Source organism: Lissotriton vulgaris, chromosome 1_1, assembly GCF_964263255.1.
Source record: "Lissotriton vulgaris chromosome 1_1, aLisVul1.2, whole genome shotgun sequence".
Classification (NCBI taxonomy): Eukaryota; Metazoa; Chordata; class Amphibia; order Caudata; family Salamandridae; genus Lissotriton; species Lissotriton vulgaris.
Window position 1 is genome coordinate 1,736,906,891 of NC_141685.1, and position 21,738 is coordinate 1,736,928,628.

The 21,738-nt window shown below is 40.8% G+C and overlaps 1 protein-coding gene across 1 annotated transcript; it reads left to right on the forward strand.

The window, feature by feature from the left end:
- The first annotated feature begins 9,774 nt into the window (after positions 1–9,774).
- On the forward strand, positions 9,775–20,320 carry IL26 (interleukin 26). The gene is made up of 5 exons (XM_086937818.1): positions 9,775–9,957; positions 10,684–10,740; positions 11,314–11,445; positions 18,892–18,957; positions 19,047–20,320. The coding sequence occupies exons 1-5, from the start codon at positions 9,775–9,777 to the stop codon at positions 19,140–19,142; spliced, it is 534 nt and encodes a 177-aa protein (XP_086793944.1). The 3' UTR covers positions 19,143–20,320.
- The last annotated feature ends 1,418 nt before the right edge of the window (positions 20,321–21,738 follow it).

The following is a 21,738-nucleotide window of genomic DNA, read 5'->3' on the forward strand; positions in this document are numbered from 1 at the left end:
GATAATGACATTAAAAAAACTATACCTATCAATTAAAATTAATTAAGATTATGACACTGTGACATCAATGCAATAAAACAATGTATTTGCGTACCATAAAAAAAGAATCACAGGCAATCACAGAGAAAATAAAACACAAAGAGCGAAAGAAAAAACAAGGAAGGGGAAATAAAGTATAATGTCAATCTATGAGTAGACATAATGTTCAAAACAATTTATTTATATATCAAAACTAATATACCCAGTTCCATGAACAAAAGGAGGTTTAAGTCCTCAATGCTAAAAATATATTTAATAAAAGCTCATATCACACAAATATGTAGAGAGTAGAGAGGTTCTCTTTTTGCCGAAAGGCCTCCAAATACTTATCTAGATTTTGTCAATTTTAAGAATGAAACCAATACCATTCCACAAGTGTTAGAAATAGGATTCCTGGTTGGCTGTTTATGCACAGAGGTCAGGCAGGAACCATTACTCTAGTCAGAGTAAGCTAGATACACATTAAACGATAACCTGTGCTCACCGGATGTATGTCACTACCACGCGTACCATTACCACGCTTACAATTACAACGCGGTTGTAACAAAGCAAGTCGTTACAATGACTTGCGTTGGGGGGGCGCAAATGTAAAAAATATAATTTACTATTCCAATACCAGTCCCCGTGGACAGTAGGGAAGGTGTTGGGATAGTAAATTAAATAATTTATTATCCTTGAGCGCCACCCAGCGCAATTCGTTGTAACAACTTTCGTTGTTATAACCGCGTGGTAATGGTACTTCGTTGTAACGCTCGCGTTGTCAACGTTGTATACCGTGCTCACCATGTGGTAGCTTGGCACGGAGCAGTCAGGCTTATCTAAAGAGGCAATGTGTAAAGTACTTGTGCAATGCACACAAACAGTAACACAATGAATACACCACAAAACGACTTGGAAATATAGACAAAATTTATCGGAGTAAAAGGAGACCAAAACAACAAAGATCTTATCAGTAGAATTCTAGATAAGAATTTTGGAAGATTAAGTGCAAAAATAGTGCTTAGAAGTCATTAGCGGTCAAAAGGTTACTTGAGGTCATGAGGGTCCGGTCCAAATCCGAAGTTCACACCCACCTCAATGGAGGGCAGGGTGGCTACAGGACCCATACAAGGCCTGTTGTGAAAGTTCCATGGATGGAGCAAAGCGTCGACCCTTAGGACACGATACGTTGATCTTTTCCATGCAATTTGGTCACTGCATCGCCATTGACCTTCGCTGAGGTGAAGGTAATGTGTCTTCTTCGAGCTGCACAGAGAATCATCGTCGGGCTGCCCAGGAGAAAGTGCTCAGAGCCCAACAGTCAAAAAAAGAATCAGCAAAATATGGAGGCAAAAAGTCCTGGGGAAGACCACCCTAAGGATGCCATGTCTAAAATGTGTCTCCCCTGTGGAAAGTAGGGAGATCTACTCAATCTCTATGCAGTTCTCATCACTAAGGGGGAAAAACCTAGATAACCCCTGCATTGGTGTGGTCTACTCCAGGTCTGTGTTCCACTCTGAAGTCCATACCCTGTAGGGAAATTGACCGCCTCAACAGTGCATAAACCACCTGAGGGGCCTGTAGTCAGTCTGAACCAGAAAATTAGTGCCAAACAGGTATGGCCTCAGCTTCTTTAGTGCCCAGACTACAGCAAAAACGTATCTCTCGATATCATTCCACCTCTGTTCACTGGGCAGTAGCCTCATGAAGATAAAGAGTGCAGGTTGGTCTGGTTCCTCCTAATTAGGCTGGGATAGTACTGCCCCTATGCCATGCTCTGAGGCATCTGTCTGAATAAACTCCTGGGAAACATCAGGGGCCTTGAGCACAGGAGCTGTGCACATAGCTTGCTTTAGGGAGTCAAATGCAGTTTGGCATGCCTCGTCCAAATCACAATCCTAGGCTGCTTCTTCGAAGTCAGCTCAATCAAGGGGTCAACAATGGTGCCATATCCCTAGATAAACCTCCTATATTATGCAGTGAGGCACAAGAATGCTCTAACCTTATTCTGGATTTAGGGGGCAGCCATGCCATGATGGTTTTTATCTTGGTCAGAAGGGATTGCACCTTTCCCGTGCCCATCAGGCACCCAAGAACACCACAGGCCCCTGCCCTTTCTGGCTCTTACTTCCCTTGAAGGCCTGCCTATTGAAGAGCCTGAAACCTTTCATAGAGGTGAAAAAGGTGGCCCTTCTAGCTGCTACTGAAGACAGCTGTGCAATCCAGATAAGCAGCGGAAAAGGCCTTAATTCCAGCAAGGACCCGGTTCACCAGCCTCTGGAAGGTGGCAGGGACATTGTTTAATCCAAATGGCATCACCCTAAACTGACAGTGACCCTTTGGAATGAAGAATTCTAACCTCTATTTTGCTCTCTCTGTTAGGGTGACCTGCCAGTACCCTGATGTAAGATCAAAGTAACTGAGATACTGGGCAGCCCCTAACCGATCAATCAGCTCATCAGCCCTGGGGATATGATGAGCAACAGTCTTAGTCACAGAATGTAGCCCTCTGTAATCAACACTGAACCTTTCTTCAGGTGTGTGCCCGGTATGGCAGCTTTTGGTACCAGAACCACAGGACTGGAACAGAGGCTACTGGAGGGTAAGATCACCCCCAACTCTAGCATTTTGGACACTTCAGCCTTAATTCTAGACCTTACCTTAGCTGACAACCTGTATGATTTATTCTTAGCAGGCAATTTGCCCCCTGTGTCCACATCATGGGTATACAGGTGGAGAGTCCCAGGAATAAGGGGGAACAGAGAATAGTATCACCCCAACACTTAGTGTCAGTCTCTTTGTAGTTCAGGAGTAAGAGTAGGGTAAAGGATTACTCCTTCCACAGAGCCATCTTACTCTTTAGAGTCCAAGAGGTCAGTGAGAGGTTCACTCTCCTCTTCATCTTCTTCATAAGTCACAGACAGCATGGTGAGCTCAGACCTCTCAAACTGTGGTTTGGAGGATTTACATGGAGCACCATGTGGGGTTGCCTAGGGGTCTTGAGCTCCACCAGGTATGTGGCCTCAATGTTCTTTCAATCACCTCATGTGGTCCATTCCATCTGTCCTGGAGGGCCATGGGCTCTACTAGCTCCTAATTTTAAACATTTTTATTTAAAGGTGGCACAAGCAATTGAAGCACATACAGAATATTTCATTTAACAAAGCTTCTATCATCTATGTGAATATTACGAGAAGCAATTGAAGCAAAAAGAAAACAACAAAAAAAAAAGTAAAGATAAAAATAAGAAACAAGAATAGAATAAGTAAAAAGAATTGCGAAGTAATAAGATAGAACAGGGCTTAGTTACGCATTAATTCAATTCACAGTTAGGGAACAAGCAGCCCCATATTCTATCTATTTTGGCCAATGCTTTTGCACCTCTTTTCCTGGCAACCAGTAGTTCCATGTGGTGAATCTCTGTCACCAAGCACCACCATTCGTTTGCATGAGGTGGTTGTTCCACTATCCATGCTCGGGCTATAACCAGCCTTGCGCATGCTAATAAAATAAAAATTAGATCTTGAAATAATAAAGTGTTAAGTTGCAGGCCTAAGAGAATCATATCTGATGATAATGTAAGCTCAATTAGATGTTTCGATCTCAGAATATTTTCTATGTTGTCCCAAAAGGGAACAAGAACAGGACAAAGAACTAGCATATGTTCTAAATCGGCAGCTTGAGTATGGCACTTTGGGCATTTAGTACGATCACTGAAAGCGTTGTTGGGGGCCCATTTACTTATTTGTAAAGGGGTATAGTAAAGTTGACATATCGTTTTGTATGCTTGTAGTTTTAAGCTTGAAGAGTGGACTAATGTATCGATTTTGTTTAAAAAGGAGGAAATATCATTTGAACAAATACCGGTAGCAAACCGTGAAGCCCATTTCAGTGCTAATTTGGGACAGTCATCTATCTTGCATTCAATAAAACATTTGTATCCTTGGCTTATAGTGTTTTTCTTGTTCCCCGTTCCTTTATACATACATAGCCAAAAGTCTGAATCAACAATCTCTTTAAGGTTTAATTTCCCTATGAGGAAGTCGCGTATTTGTAAGTACTTAAAATAAGTGTTTGCCGGCAGTTTATATAATAGCCTGAGTGTATCAAAATCAAGGAATCCTGCTGACCCATATAGGTCCCCCAATCTTGTTATGCCTCGGTTCGCCCATATCTTACATCCTGAATCGCTAAAAATACTTGGTAATCCCGGGTTATTCCAAAGAGTTAAGAGAGAGTGATAGAATGATGCTTTATTATGAGTCATGACTGTCTTCCATATGTTTATTATATCTTTCGCTGTCTTGAACTTAACTCTTTTAAAGTAATTCGGGTCATTATTTCTGGCCAAGAATTGTAAGGAGTTTGATCCTAAAATAAATTGGTGGAAAAAATATGGATCTCTAGAATTAAACAAGCTCTGTAACCGTCCCAAAAATGAGGCAAAGTAATACAGTCTGAAATCTGGAAAGTTAAGCCCTCCTTTAATGAAAGGTAATTTCAAGGATGAGATTGCTCTACGATTCTTTTTAAAGCCCCATATAAAACTGCCCAATATGCCGTCAAGTTTCCTAAAGAATATTTTATTTATCTTCAAAGGAATGCATCTAAATAAATATAAAAATTTTGGCAAAATGTTCATTTTAATAAGATTGATTCGCCCAATAAGATTTAAAGGCACCTTATGCCATTTTTTAAGGAGAATCTGAGTTTCTTTTAATAAAGCATCATAGTTCAATGCCAAAATGTCCTTGATATTCGATGTTATCTTAATACCTAGATAGGTAGCAGCGTGGCATATTCCGGTTACCTGTATCTGTGGTTTGTAATTGGCTATAATTTGGGTCTTGCCTAAATTTAACTTATATCCTGAAACTTCGCCAAATGCATCTGCTTCTTTGATAATTCCTGCCATAGCTTCAATTACATCGGTTGTATAAACTGCCAAATCATCCGCGTAAGCAGTAATTTTAAGCGAATTTGTCCCAGTTGTAAATGGTTTTATCATCACCTGCGCCTGTATAGCATTAATAAACGGTTCCATGGCAAGGGCAAATAATAGGGGTGATAGCGGGCATCCCTGCCGGGTCCCTCTCAAGATTGGAAATTTAGGAGAAAGTAAACAATCATACCCAATTACAGCATTAGGGCGCTCATAAAGTGCTTGGATTTTTGTTAAAAACTTAGTTTTAAACCCGATTTCTTTAAGGGTTACCCAGAGATAATCCCACCCCACTCGGTCAAAAGCTTTTTCAGCGTCGAGTAATATCATTCCGAGTGGGGAGGGATTAATGGCGGCTATGTCAAACAAGGTTATAGCCGTGTTTACATGTTGAGTTGTATCTCTGCCCACTACAAAGCCATGTTGGTGTTCACTAATCAGCTTAGGCATGAGGGGAGAGAGTCTTGTGGCAATTAATTTAGCAAATACCTTGGCATCGGCATTAATCAAGGAAATTGGACGGTAAGACCCACACTCCGTAGGTGGTTTGTTCTTTTTTAAGAAAAAGATAATTTTTGCAGTGTTCCAAGAGGTCGGGGCCCTATCTGTTGTACTTATCTGGTTAATGACTGAGCAAAATAATGAGAGTAGTTCCTCACAACAAATTTTATAAATTTCAATCGGCAAAGTGTCATCCCCCGCAGCCTTCCCAGAGGGAAGAGAAAAAATTGCTAGTTTTAGTTCTTCTTGAGTAAAGTCATTTTCTAGTCCTTCCATATCTACTATATCTACTAGCTCCATCACCCACACTTTCTGAGAGGTTGAAATTCCACAGTGGTAGACGTTTTGTCATACCTCTCCTTCAGGACTTCCTGGCTGGCTTCAAGATTACTGGACGCTTGCTTCCTTAACTTAGCCACCTGGCTTCTGAAGGCCAGCAAGTAGCTCATTGCATCCTGAGCTGCCTTTCTAGGAGCTTAATCCCACCCTTCTTTCACCAGACTCAGAGGTCCTCTAACTAGGTGCCCACACACTAATGCAAACAGGGTGAAACCCACTCCTCCCTGTGGCCCTTCTCTGTAAGCACACAAAAGGCATGGAAAGAGGATATCCCACATTTTCCGCAGGGGCTTGGCAGGCCTCTGATCATGCCTTTCAGGGTCTTGTTGAACCTCTCAAAAAGCCCATTGGTTTGTAGATGATAAGGGGTGGAGAACCTGTACGTTACCCAACACTCCTTCCACATTCAATGCATATAAGCAGACATAAAGTGTATGCCTCTGTCAGACACAACTTCCTTGAGGAAACCCACTAGGGTAAAAATCCTGATCAGGGCCTTTGCCATTGCAGTTGCAGTAGAAATCCTCAGAGGAAATGTCTCTGGCTACCCAGTGGCGTGATCCACCATAGCCAGGATGAACCTGTTGCCTGATACAGTCTGGGGATCCATAGGCCCTACAATGTCGATACCCAACATCTCAAAGGGGGTGCTAATGACAGGCCTTGACATCCCGCTGGCCTGGCAGATCACACAACTCCTACAGAATTCATTTGAGGAATTCTTTATCCTAGGCCAATAGAAATGAGGGGCACGTGATGCAAAGGTCTTGTCTTGGCCTAGGTGTCCTGCCGGGGGAATCTCGTGAGCCAGCTGCAGCAGGAAGGTCCTGTAGCATTGGGGGACCACTAAGGGCCTTAATGTCCCAAGCCCAGGAGCCTTAGGCTCACTGTACAGGAGGTTGTCCACCCAGTAAACGTAGGGACTATCAGAGGCATCACCTGATGCTTGGGATTCAGCCTGTTACTTCATACACACAAGGGTTGGCACTCCCTTTGTGCCCTACAGAACTCCTCCTTGGTATGTCCTATATCCGCATGCAATCTGAAAAGCTCTGGTAGGTCACGAAGGAAAGCAATGTCTCTTAGTTGACATTGGGGCAGCCACTGCAGGTGCCTCATTAAGCTCACTGGAGGTACATTTAGGGGTTGGTTTACCACACCCTCTGCCATTCTGCTTCTTATCAATTAGCTAGACCATTGTTCCAGGCTCCAGCCCTTCTTGTCTCCCTTACTGGGCAGCCATCGACCTTGTCATTCCACAGATCCACTCATGTAAATCTTATATCTTAACATGAGCCTTGAACTCCACTTCCTTCCAGGTAGTGTGCTCTAGGTCATTACCTAACAAACTGTTTACAGGCATGATGGGGTTCACTATAACTTTCAGAATACCTGACCCCCCACACTCAAATGCAACAAGGACCACATGATAGTTACCCTCTCTGTTGTTAGGCACCACAACCTAGTGGAATGCATTAGGAGTTACCTGCTCTGAGTAAGCCAGCTGACTCTTTACTTTGGTCGTACTGGCTCCAGTACCCCTCAGAGCCTCCACACCTTGCCAATTGATGGTGACCCATTGTCTATACTTTGTAGTATTTGAGGGCACATGGACCTTAGGCACCATCTCACTATCACCCAGAGACACTAGGGTAACCCCTGTGAACTGCTCCACCATTACCTGGGAAAAACACATCCCCCAGAACTACAATAGTCACCTCTGGAACCTCTCCTCCAGTGGGAGGTGGTGCTCTCTTAGGACACTTGGGACTCCCCTTGTAGGATCCATACACCTAGCACTCATAGCACTTGATGGGCTTTTTCAGGGTAAATTTTCTTCTGGGGGTCAGATTGGGAATGTGAACCAGACCCTTTCCCCTGTGAGTTGTTTTGAGGACCTTTAGAGAACTTAGTTTTTTATCTCCCTCTCCTTCTTCTGGTGGGAACCCTGACCACACTTTTGGGAGTCCCCTCCCACACCCAATACCTTTTGGGAACATTCTAGAGCTGACCCAGAGTTCTGCCTCCTAAGTAAGTTTCCTGGAGTCACTTTTACATAAATCGTGTTCCAAACTAATAACTCTAAAAAAGAAGTGAAAAAGGGCCAAACTCAGTACTACATGACTAATGTTTTGAAGCATAATTGATTTTATTTACTGATGATTGGGTAATAAAAGCTCAATTAAGGAAAAATATAATGTTTTAAGAAGCTCTTGCTGACCTTGAGGCACAATGGCTTCTTCTGCATATAGTGACTGTGTCAGTCTGTAACAACTGGTGCTCTTGTAAAGTGTTCTGATACTTCCGGTCGAGTGCACGCTATATTCATCTCCCCAAAAATAAACAAATAAATTCACATTTCAATACGTAGTGCTTGTCAAATGTTAGAAACCTTATGAGATATAGGGTTAGGCTGTAAATTAATGTAGGTACTAGTAGTTAGACCAATATCAACTGAATTAAGGTCGGAGATATCGCCTAATAATATTTCAAATTTATCATATTGGTATGAAGTAGATAAATTATATGAATTTTGATGTTGAATAAAAGGAATTAGAGCGTCATCCGAAAATAACTGATAGGCCCAAATCAATTATTTTTCCTTTCAATTCTTCCAAAAAATAACTCTGTTATTAATACAAATAGCTTTATTACACCACAAGGATGAGCAAACAAATCTCTTTGAGCCATCTCTGTAACCATGACAGGTGGTAAAATTTGACAAGTGAATGTGAATACGAAAGAGGAAAAATAAATTAATACACAATGTCGAAAACAGATTTATCAGTGTAAAGCAGAGTGTCATCATGCAAATCCTTAGCATGATGACCCACTGCATTGACAATTCTTCTGTGACTGTTGCAGTCTACTGTCCTCTAACATGGCTGACAATATTGACCAGTACACATCTAGGGGCAGATTTACGAGCCCCTTGCGACACTTTTACGCCGCCGTTGCGCCACTTTTGTGACGCAGCGGCGTAAACAATGCGCCATGTTGCGACTTATTTACAACGTGACGCATCTAGGCAGATGCGTCTCGTTGTAAAGCCCTGCGCCACATTAAACCTGCATCAGTTTCATGTGGGCGTTCTTTCGCAGGGTGGGCATTCCCTCGTAGGAAAGCCCCGTAAAACTGACGCAGTGAAATCTACAAGATTTCACTGAGTCAGTTTTACAATGCTGCTGCGTCAAATCCTTACGCCTGCATGAAGCAGGCGTAAGGAGTGATACACCACGTTATGTATGGGTGGCCCCTGTGTATTGCAGGAGTTGCGTCGCGCTTGCCACGCGACTCCAGCAATGCGCTGCCTGTACACCACAAGATGCGTCACACATCTGCCCTTCCTTGCACCATGGTGCGCTGCATTCTAAATGCGGCGCATCTGTGGTGGTGCAAGGAGGGAATTGAGTGACATATCAGTTCTGGCGCATCCCTGCTGATTTGCAGAGATGCGCCAGAACTTGTAAATATACCCCCTAGTGCTCCTTTTTTGCACTATGAGAATTGCATTCATTTTGTCCTCAAACAAAGTTTTTGCATTGAAGCATGCACATTATTAGGAATAGATGCATTCAACATACTAGAAAGTTTTACAGAGACCTGTCGAGGTTCTTACGCATGATAGTGGCCCTGTAACATTTCCTATTTTAATACTATACAGATAGCCACGTAACCAAAATGTTTTTGTGGTAAGTAAAGTCTCGGTTCTAGGAAGACCTGCGACCTTTGCTGCCAGTAAATAGGAGGATACCTCATCATCACGTCACAAATGAAAAGGAGGTGGTGAGAAGGGAACTTCGCAAAGTGGGACACCAACTATAAAATCACCAACGAAAACCCTCAGCAGACCATCTGTGGGTTGGGTGAGACCAAAATCACAGTGACGAGGATTCTTGGAGGTGGACAAAGGAGGTTAACCTTTACCCTTGTTCACAAACTGCTCTCGCGCTGCCCTAGGTCAGGCCTGCAGGATGCAAGTGGCGGTAGCTTTTATTTCCTGTCTGCTAGGAGTCCTTCTCAGCCTTGTCATTGCAGAAGCAAAACCCGTCTCAGGTGAAGCAGCGGAGGCAAAAAGACCGTGTCCAAAGGCAGCAATGCTGCAGGCGATTGGCAGCCTTCACAACAAGACAGTCACTTGGAGACATAATCTTCCGGTAAGTGTACCCAAAGTGCAGACAATCAGATCACTGTGGTGCTTAATGCTGAAAGTTGTGGTGGTATGTATGCTGTCTCAAACATCTCTTGCACAATTAGAAAATTGTGAGTGTACCACTATTTGCAGCAGTAATGGCAGACTTGGCTATTACCCAGCTTTCAAGCCTATTTACGGAACTTTAACTTTTGCACAGTTTGGGTCCATAAGCTAATTTTCATGCAAACGAGCAATAGGTGTGTATGGTTTTGCGTTTAGGTCAGTATTTCAGAGACCAGTTTAAGTGACACAAACGTATGCAGTCTGCTGGGGAAAAGAAGTTGTCTGTAGTGAGGGACTTTGAGGTGTGGGGGTCTGTGGAGAACCTGCATGCCACTTTGTTGCACTGTGCATTTTAAGGCAATGCTAAGTGCTAATTTGTTTACCTAGAATGCTGCAAAAATAAGCAGGGTCCCGGGGCTTCTACAGGAGCACGTGTGTGGTGTAATGGGACGTTTTCACTTCCAGAGTTCCTGGGTGGTACCAATTCTTCAAAGGTGGTTCCTTTCTCTCCACTCCCAATATTCCTTTTCCTCCCCAACTCAAATGCAGTAAAAACATTTGTGACCTTTTGTACATTGTGCTTGTTATGTGTCTGCTTCACACATAAATGTGACTCGTTCAATTAATATTGAACCCCATGTGTGCTCTGAAAACCAATACATTTTGACCTATTTGCATTTCGCAGAAAGACCGGATCATTCACCAAAAACTGTTGGACAAAGAGCTCCGGGCACAGTTCATGGTAAGATTTAAGTTTTGGGGTTTGAACAAAACAGGCCAAAGGAGTGGGAGCAAAGACCAAAGCTCTGTCTACGACTGAGACTGATCTAAGTGTCGGCCAGAATGACAGATTTACCACATATTCCGGAATCAAGCGATTGTGGGTTTGTCAATGGAATGGGGAATAACTTGCAGATCCAGAATTAACAAGTCCCAATGTACATGCAGAGTCTCTCTTGCAGGGACGAACTTGCTTCCATAGGCCACCTGCTTTGAGCAAGTGGTAAGTGGGAAGGGGGGCTGTACAGGGCGGGGGACTAGTGGTTGGGGGGCAGTCAGTGGACAGGGAGGCTGATGCTAGGCAGGGATGAGCATTCTATCTCTAGGGCTGTCACTGGGTGGTCAAGCAGGGAGCAAGGGCCTGATTGGTTTGTATGTGCGCTTTACCAGCCAGATTTCTCAGCTAGTAAAATTAGGCCCAGTAGAATCCCACATACGGGAAATCCAGGTACGGAAACACCAGCCATTTGCCATTGGTCCCCATGTACAATAGACTGACCACTGAGCAAAGCAACATTCTGTTTATCTCCCACAGGTAAACTGCACTGTCCAGGATGAGTTGCTCTCATTCTACCAAAGTCAGGTTTTTGGTGGGTTCCAAGCTGCATCCGTTCCACAGATCATATTGAATACCTTTGACGAAATCAGGAGAAACCTGCGCAAATGTGTAAGTAGGATTCTCTCACTTGTACAAATGGATTGATTTGTAGTAATTTAAAACATGTAGCATGAATCCTCTTACAATTACCAATCTGAAAGCTGTATTGCCTGACTGTCATGTAAACAATGAAGGCGCACTGGCAATCACAGCTCTCTGTCCAGAGTTACTTGTTCCTTTGTATTTAACTTGTGTAAACTACCAACTAGTGTGAAAATGTAAGACAGTGCATAGAGCGCGGTTTACATACTTGTTAGCACATTGAAATAGGGCTTAGATGCAAAGGAACATTCATTTACATTAGTAACTCCTACTACTCCTGGTTAGCATATTGGTGCTAGGTAAATTGTGCCTTGTAAGTTCAATGAATGAAATCCACCAGCATGATGGGTTCTCCACTGTTTGATGTTAGATGTGAGTTCACCCTGCAACAATGTAGTTTGCTTGCATTTGCTTGAATTTAAAAACCATTGAGTGTATTCACAACTCCCAAATGTATGTTTCTGAAAATCAGGTTCGACTCATTTTCCGCAGCAGGAAAGGGAAGTGAATACTCAAAGAGTTTCAGGCATAGAGAAAGTAATTTTCCTTGTTGAGGAAAAAGTTTAAAAGATATAAGTCCAAATGAAAACATTTTAGGAAATTGGAGCAGGGTTCACAAACCATTTATGCTGTTGCAAACGACTTGATTCACAGAATTGGGTCATTTGCAACAGCCAATAATATTTTTTTGTAATGTACAAACTCCAAATTGCGATTCAGTAACTTGTTACCGAATTGCAGTTTGGAAGGGGTGTGTTCAGGATGTCCTTCCCAAATAGGGAATCTGATTGGTATGTAACAATATTTTGTGACTGAAATCCGATTGCCAAAACCTTCACACTTTACCATCAACTCAAAGTTGGTGGTAATACATTCGCAAATGGGGAAGGATCCTCAAACAACCCCTTCTCCGTGAGAACATCAAAAAAACTAAGATCAGTGGTTACACGGACCGATGTGCACTCAGAAAATAAAAATTAACATTTTGGTTTTATTTTAAAATTCATTCCGTTTTTCTTTAACTTAAAAAATTGACTGCATGAAAAAAATGCATTATTGAGAAGCAATCACAGAGATGGTGGTCTTCTGACCCCAGCAGACCACCATCTCTGTGATGGCAGTGAATCCTAGTGGGCCACAAATTGTGACCTACCTCATTAATATTTATTAGGTAGGTCTATCACCAACCCAATATGAATCACTATTCAGGGAAGAAGGGCTAGATAATACCTTTTTACATTAGTGATAGTGTTTACCAAAATAGTGATTCACCCCCCAAAAATGTTTTTAATCATGATTACTATAGTTCATACATTTAGCCCATAGCTCTTTAGATTATCATATGTGCATTCTCAAAAAGTCCATCTTGCGCTTCAAACGTGGGAGTTTTCTTAAACGAAAAGGTTATAGACTTTTTGATCTGACATTTGTGAATTGGCTGCATAAGGTTTTAATATGTGCTCTTTGTGGCATTGTTTCCTGTTGCCTTAGAAAGAAATGGAGCAAGCAGGTTTTGCCATTGAACAATATTGTGCAAGAATTTTGCATGTGTTCGAAAGTGGGTCAAACTTTTTTCTATATGTATGATTCTTGCACTGTAATATTGTATTAAAAGATGTTCTACTGACTAATTCACACTCCCAAATACCCCTTAGCATTCAGCAAAACTAAATTAGTCATCCTTAATGATTCTTTAAATCGGCCAGCCCTAGAGCAGTGCGACTGGTGCCTGCGCACCAGGTGCTGACTTCGGGGGTGCCGAGTTTGCAATTAAATTTCGGTTTTAAAAGCCCCTGCTCCCGTCCTGTCAAGGTAACTCCAGTGATTAATGTTCTTCCTGGAGAGAGGTGGAGTTTTTTCTAGTTGAGGTTTTGACTGGACATAAAGTAGCACAGAGGAGTAATAAATATGCCTCCTGCAAAGAAAGTCTACCTTGCAGATCACAAAGTGCATATAATGTAAATAGGTCAGTGGGTTACAGAATTTCTTAGAGGCATCCTTTTGTTACCTGCAGTTTATGAGTTAAAATCTTAATAAAGAACAGTGAGCTATTAACTGTCATCAAAGAACTGCGTGCATCAAGAGCCGCCTATCAGAGTTTTGTTGGTATCTCCAAAGGCCTCTCTCATTTATACATTTTTCAACTCCGCTGATCAGGAGCGTGTTAAGACTAAGGTGGAACTTGCATGGGAGACTGACTTGGGTTGTGAATGGAGCACTGATTGCTGGAGCAAGATTTGGACAAGATCGTAAAAAATGTCTAGATCTTCATCTCACTACTCGATCTATGTTTTATCTATATCACAGACTATTTTTACCCCCGTCTCCATTGCCAATTTTACACACTCTAATAACAAGACCTGCTGGTCTTGCGGGCACCCATTGAGGTATCTATTCCAACTCGTATTTTTATGCTCCCCCACAGCTTCTTTTTGGTCACAAATTTGGTCAAGTATCTCAAATTTTTTTGATCTACATATTCCTCTATCCAAAATCCTTCTCTTTACGGGAAGTTTATCAGAGTCACTTGGGTTATTGTCTCATGAGCGAGAATTGTTTTACATCATGTTAACTATAGCTTTTCAACATATTACACTCAATTGGAAATGCTCAAACAAGCTATCGGTCAAGTCTTGGTGGAACACTGTATGCCACTACCATAGGTTGGATACCACTTTTGCCTCTTGTTGTAATCCACAAAATAATAGAGATCTCTTTTGGTTACCATTGACTGTTTATTTGAATAAGATCTCTATTTCTCAGGTCTCCAGTAATCGTTCTGAAAAATTCCAGCCTCCATGAATTTCTATGTCTTTGCTCACCGCAAATTATAGATTAGCGCATAGATTAATGTTGCAAAAGGGTTCATTTGGGTAGAAATCAATTATTTTTATTAAACAGAATCCCCAGCTATGGTGTTCCATTTCCAATTCTGAATTTGTGCTTCTCCAGACCAAACACTCTTAAACTATACTGTCTACCAGTACGGATGACAATTCACAACAACACCTTGCAGTCCTCTGGCTTATGTAACATTTCCTATACACTAATTTACACACATATGGTTGATTGTCTCTGTGTAATATGTGTTTGATGCAAAGTGCTCTGGCACCGTGCAGTGATCTGAGTGGCACTATATAACTAAATAAATGTATATGAAAGAGAGTAGTTATGGAGACTTGAGAGGTACTGTTAAAAGGTGATGATGAGCACCTCCACTAAGGATGGGGGGGGGGCACCGACAAACTTTGCTGCACTGGGCACTACCAGCGCTAAACCTGTTAAATCCCTCTGTAAAAGGGTATAACTGTTCTATTATTAGTTTCAAATTCAGGGGCGGATTTATCATTCTTTCATGCAGTGTAACACGGCAAGCCTCCTTGCTGTGCTGAATTAAGGGGAAAGGTCCGAAATCTGTAGTATTTATCATATTGCGGCGCATTCCTCTCCTTTGCCAGCAGTGGCGCACTTTTGGCTACCTAGCGTCAATGGAGGCATCCTTGCGTTATGTTGCGAGGGTGCCTGTGTGGCAGGCAGGATTGTTTTTGTGCAGGAAGGGACACCTTGCTACAGTAAAACAATACTCAGAGGCCTTTTCCTCTTTCTAAGTGTGCTCCAGAATGCAGCACACTTAGAAATAGGAAATAACAAGGAGAAATAAAGATATTTCTCCTCGTGCTGCTGATGGGGAGGCGTACAATTCTGACACATTCCCCGGTCTATCAATGTTTGTAAATATGGAAATGTATCAGAATCCCAGGGTGGATGATCGGGAACACCCAGTCTCCACCGATGTAACACCTCCCTGAAGAGGAGTGTTACATAGATTTATCAAGCTACTCCGAGGCACTTAAGGTGGCCTTGCGTGGTTTGATGAATCCCATTTAGGTTTTGCGTCGCCCTTGCATCCCCTTGCATGGTGTAAGGGAGACAAAAAAACATGATAAATATGCGCTCACTATTCTAAATGTTATAATGTTGTACTTTGATTTTGTTAATCATGTTTTGCCAAACCAGACTCCATGAATTTTTTAGTAATTCAATAACTGCAAAACACTCCCCATAGTAACTAAACATGTCTGAATATTTATTTTAGTGCTTGGACCCTATCGGAACATTACCCCAAATTAGTAGAATCTGGTGCTTCTTGTACTTTACTTAAAAACTGGAAGTGAATGGAATAAACCCAGCCTTACTTTTAACTGGAACTTTACAAACTCAAACCGCCTACCACGTGTTTTATGCTACCGTTACAAGAAAATAGCTAAACGAAGATGGTGATATTGAATGTCAGTGTTATTGCAAGTGACATTTTTAGATCTGGCTTGACCTCTGTGTCTGTCACCTGACCTTATGTATTCAATAGAAAAAAAGCTTTAAAAAGCACAATTGAGAGAGTAGATTTGCCTCCACCCAAATGGTTATTTTCTTTAGAATAGATACAAAACGGATAGAAATTGCGTACTTCCAGCTGAAAACGGTGCTTGTACTGCACATGTTTTCAGAAAGCTTATGCTCAACGCAGCACAGTGTGATTGCTATATTGACAAGTCCTTCATCAAGGCCATAGGCCTGACCTGTTTATTAGGAAATGTTAGAACAATGGCTGCATGCTAACTTATTTATTGTGAAAAACATATGTAAAAGCCAATAGGCTTTCATGGTTGGATTGTAATTGGCCACTTTTATCGGCTAATTTGCATGACGGTTATATTTTATTCTGTTAGGGCATGTTTTATGGTAGGCTGGGGCACCACATTTCGATAATAATAATAAGACTACCACCAATTCACACCTACTTGAACTATCTAATTAATAATTGAGCATGAATTCCTCTAGGCACTAGGATGGGACGTGTGGACTTTGTACAAAGAGTTTTTATCACAGTGACAGGTCTTCAGTCCTTTTGAACCACAGATTTTATTAAAAAAACTGAGAAAAGAAAAAGAAGTTTTTTTTATAATGTTCCCCGCCCTCCATTAAAGAGAGACATCTGCTCTGAAACCTGTACAACTAGTGGTTTTGCCTGAGTGTGACGATTCTTGCCTCTATGGATATCCTATGGTGTTTCCTTGTCTTGTTCCTGTTTACTTACGTGATTTTAAAATAACTTTGAGAAATGCGATAATATATTTATGAACATTATTCTGTGTGGAGTGACTAGATTTTTCTTTCTGGCTGCCTGAATGATAATACTTTTAAAATTATTTTTTGGCTGGAATGGTGATATAATTTACAACGTCATACCTCTTTTGGGAAAATAAAGAAAGACATAGGAGTTGTAGATTTATTAGAAGATAAGTTATAGAACTTAAAAAACACAGTTTCATGGATAAACGGATGCCTCCTCATTTGACCTGCCGGAGCCATGTTGAAAATATTCCCCTTACCTAAATGGTACCAATGCACTATGTGTTCCCAAATGAACAATACATTATAGTTCGATATATTCATTATATCGCATCTCAAAGGGGTATTTCATTATGGACAAAAGTAGACTACCCAGTGAAAGGAATGGAAAGCGAGCAGTATAGTGAGTAAAGACCATGCATGCAGCCTTGTTTACAATTTGTGACTTGCTGCAGAGGTTTTATGGGAAATACCAGGTTAACAATATGGAGTAACATGGGAAAAGGTTAATCAGACTTCCAACATATGGTTGGCCTGATTTCTTTTCTTAAGTGTGTCATGGGCATGTTCTTTATAATCTTGGAATACATGAGGAGTTTACAAATATGAAAGTCAAAAACAGGCCTAGATGCTTTGGAAACAAGCACCGGACACCTTTATCTTGTCTTTAAAAAAAAAAAGTTTAGAAAGCTTTTTTGAATCAAATATAGCATTACAATAAAATGAGCAATAAAAACAGGTCAAAACAAAAAATTACACAATATAATGCTAGAGTCAAAAAGAAATCCCAAAAAGGGATTAATAGGAAATTATACTAAGGGAAAATGCTTTTTAAATTTATTTTGAAATGGGGGGAAGGGGGGTGGGGAAGAAAGAGAAAGAATGGGAAAAAGAGAAATAAAAGAAAGGGAGGGAGGAGAAGGGGGAAAGGCAAACAATTCATAAACTGTGGGTAGGGATTCAGGGAGCTTATCTAGAAAGGAAATCAGTTAAAGGTAGCCACAACAGATCTTTTTTTGATCAAAAGGGGAGTTGTGGTGCCATAATACACCAAAACTATGCACACAACTACCCTTTCCATGCTATTCCCCAGAACTAAACACTGAGCGGATAGTCAGTGAAAAAATACAGCCTTATTCAGTTCTAATATTATTTCCACGAGGGCATTGATGAACCTACCTTTACTTCATACGTCTAAATGAAACCGTTAAGGATCACCAACCATACTTTTTTTATTGAAATGTGTCAATTTACAGAGTTGTTCTGCACTTCTATATGACAATTTTAATATCAATGGATAAAAAATAAATCCATTGGTATGAAAATGAGGATATTTCACGGAATAATAACAAACATGAAAATAATTAAGTATTCAGTATAATTATCATTATTAGTCTTGCTACACACGAATAGTTCTGGAATTGTCTGATTCCGTGCAAAATGCTCAAATTCCTTTCATTCCATCATTTGCCACAAAGTTACTAACTTCTGAAAATGCAGACTCATTCTGGTTTCTAGTAACTGTTCACAAGTTACTTAGATAAACCTGGACTTTTTTCTATTAGTACAACAAAACATTGTATAATAAAAAAAGTGGTTACTCAATGCTTGTTGTAAACTTCAACAACCCAACGATATATATGAGAATAAGTTAAGATCACCCATTCAGAAGAACAGGATATGCAAGCCTACTCTGACTTCTTTTGAACTCTAGATGTTAGCATCAGCTGCTACAAAAAGCTGTCACATACAAAAAACATGTTGACAGTGCTAATTCAGCCATACCTAGACCTGATCTGGACCACATCATCAGAAAATGCTGTAGAAAGGTAGAAAGGGTATGACCAACTCAGCAGATACAGAACAGATGAGGAAATGTTTAGATAAAACTTGATTTTCTGTGTAATAAACAATAATTGGCCATTAACTGCTTGGGAGTGCTCCTATACAATGGGCAATTTTTCTTATATTTAATTCAACAAAGATGTCTGATGACATGCTAAAACAGGCCCTCTCCACTCAAATCATGTGGACATGTATGTGAAAATCTAAAATGAAAGAGGAGGATTAGGATTGATTGACCCTTTGCAACAAACCCATGATTTATAAAACTGTGGTGGCCTTCAAAGAGTTGTTTGTCTGCATAAGAAAATTAATCTTAGTCTTGAGAAAATCAGGCATAGTGTCGGTGAAAGTTTATACGTTCTATGGGAACGTTCTGTGACATTATTAATTCTTGTTCATGTGATATTTTTTATTGAATTATATATTTTTATTTTTTAGATATCATGCACTGGAGCATCCACAGAGTCCAGCGTAATCAGACAGTTGAAGGATAGATTTGAAAAGGTAATCATCAAATAAAATTGTTTTAGACACAAATAACTTCCACTAAACAATATTTCTAAAGTAAATACATTGCATGCTTTTTTTTGCAGATCAAAGATCGGGGACAACTGCAAAGAAGGAAGTACAAAGCCATCAGTGAACTCACAGTTTTGATTGGCTGGCTCAACACATTCTTAAGTCAGTAGGGATACAAGGAAATGAGCCTCCCAGCTCCAATAAGATCATTGCAGTACATGCAGTACTAGGCACAGGCTACTGAAGGTTACATTTATATAGTACTGCAAATCGTTTAGTGGAATATATTATGTTAGTATGTGCATGTGTGTGTGTGTGTGTGTGCGCGTGCATCCGCCTTAATGTGTGTATGGCATTATATGCATATGTATGGGTATGTATGCACACGTAGATGTGTGGAAAACAGAGTGATTGGTGAGAAAAAGAATAGAACGTGGAAATGAGAAGAATAAGAAATGAACGAAAGCAAGAGAAAGAAGTATCAACAGATGAGGAGGAACTTACGAAACTGCATTACCCAGACGACTAACAGACAACGGGCAATACAAGAAAACACGGAGAAAGAATAGGGGACTGTTCCTTGGAGTAAAACCTGTATACCAGGTGTAATGACAGCCCATATTTCGAATATATTGAATCCTTCACCTTTCGCTGATCCTGTCGACTAGTGCAACTATTACTGCTTTGTTAGACGTGTGTTTATCATCCGGTGGACAACCTGACTGAGTTGAGGATGTTAGGTCATGACACACTGTATGCTGGACAGCCTTCACAAGAGTCATGAGTGGAGGGTCACTTCCGTCTTGTGTGAGGGAGGTTTGCTTTCGCCCTGTGACAAACCAAGAACCGATCTAGTCTCATCTCTGATTGAACTTACACTGCACGAATGTGGGAAGAGTCTTCCTCTATTACAAATGTTCGGGTCTAGCCAAGACATTTAAAAATGGCATATTTGCTATGGAATCAAAAGGCACTATGCCTGTAGCATGTTTACATTGAAGCAATGAGCACGTGAATTACGTTTATGTTTGTTGAATTTCCTGAAACCTCAAATGCACATTATTTATTTTATTCAGATATGTTTAGTGTCCGCTTTTATTCATGATTTTCTTGGTACCAGCACTTATCATTACCTGTTTTTAGCCAGGTTTAACAGGAAATGCCAGCGTTTCCGATATTTATTTTCTTGTATACAAAATGCTGTGCATGTGTCATATTTATCATGGTTGTTTTACAATTGTTATTGTTAACTGTGTCAATATGTAATTATTAATTAAAAGGAACAATATTTAGTCCTGAAATGGAATTACTTGTCAACATTGGAATACGAATAAATACCATGTACTTTATCTTTGTCTGAGTTTCTATTTTTATCAGCAATGACAACTTTTGATCACTTATCAAAGCAGAAGAGTGGCAAAATGGCTTTAAAAATCAATTCAGGGAAAATTGGTTTGGGAATCCCATATCACATTGGTTAGTGTCAGTCAGCACCTCTAACCAAGGAAATACTAATACGCAAACATTTGCATTAAAAATTCCAGTAACAAGTACATGGGGTACAGTACCTATCATCAGGTGATCCCATCTGAACTTTAGTTAGGATGTCAAATGTGCAACAGGTGACTTTTAATAACACAGAGGAAAGGATGAGGGCGGGCAGAGGGGTAGGCATTGCTTTTCTAATATTCACCAATGTAAAGACTCACTAGAAAAGACTACATTTTTCAAACAATCTCAAAGCAAGAACTGTTAATGCAAAAATGTTGTACCCCGTTAAGCATAATACAGCTTCTATCATACATACTTGGTTAAATGACCAACTCTGTTGTTGAACACTAATGTTGAGTTTCCACCACGGGACAATGTTTTTTCCAGAATTCTTCTCTATGATTAAAACGTATTGGTGGCATTTGGTGTTACAAATAATGAAGCTACAGCTAATTATGTCAGAGTAAGTTGTGAGAGGGGCCAGTGTGGAAGCATACACTGATGGGGTGGCAGTTGATGTTGACCCCCGGTTTCCACTGTCATGCGGTGTGTGACAGTGCCCAGAAGAAACCCTGTCGCTTTCTTCCTGAGTCATCATTAGGCACATAAACTACGCATGAGGGCAGTGTCAGTTGGGACCTAACATACAACTGATTTCTCTAACTGCTAGTTGTAGGAAGGTGGAGTATTATGTGGTGATGCTGGTTAGGCTTCACCATGTAATACTGTCACAAACCCCGAAGATGGTCCTTGAATTCACACTAATAAATCCTTAGCTCAGTCTTGGTAGTGTGGAAAAGAGTACTCAGGCTTTACAAGAGGGACATGTGTTAAGCATTTCAGAGTACCAATATGGAGGATAATTGACACGACTCAAGAGAAATGTGGCAGCATTTTATAAAAATAGAGTGTATTTTCATGTTAACTTGGACACCAAAATAAACGGAATACCATACATATAGCTGGAGTCTTAGATTTTAAAGGATTATAAAATTTGTGCAAAAATAATACATTGAAACTTCATCATTGTGGTCAATAGGAAACCCCACTAGTGACAATCGGTCACTTACAGATAGAGTTGCTGGTACCCTTGGAGGGTAAAGGTGATGCCAGTCCCAGGACCAAGCCATTACAGTCATTTCGATTTTACCTGGCCTATGGAGTCCAGGTGAAGAGATGTCCTGGCTGTCCCTGGTGCTGAACGGGAGCTGCGGAAGAAATGCTTTGACCACCGAAACAGTGTTGTGGGGGGGGAGGGGGGCAGATGCAAAAACA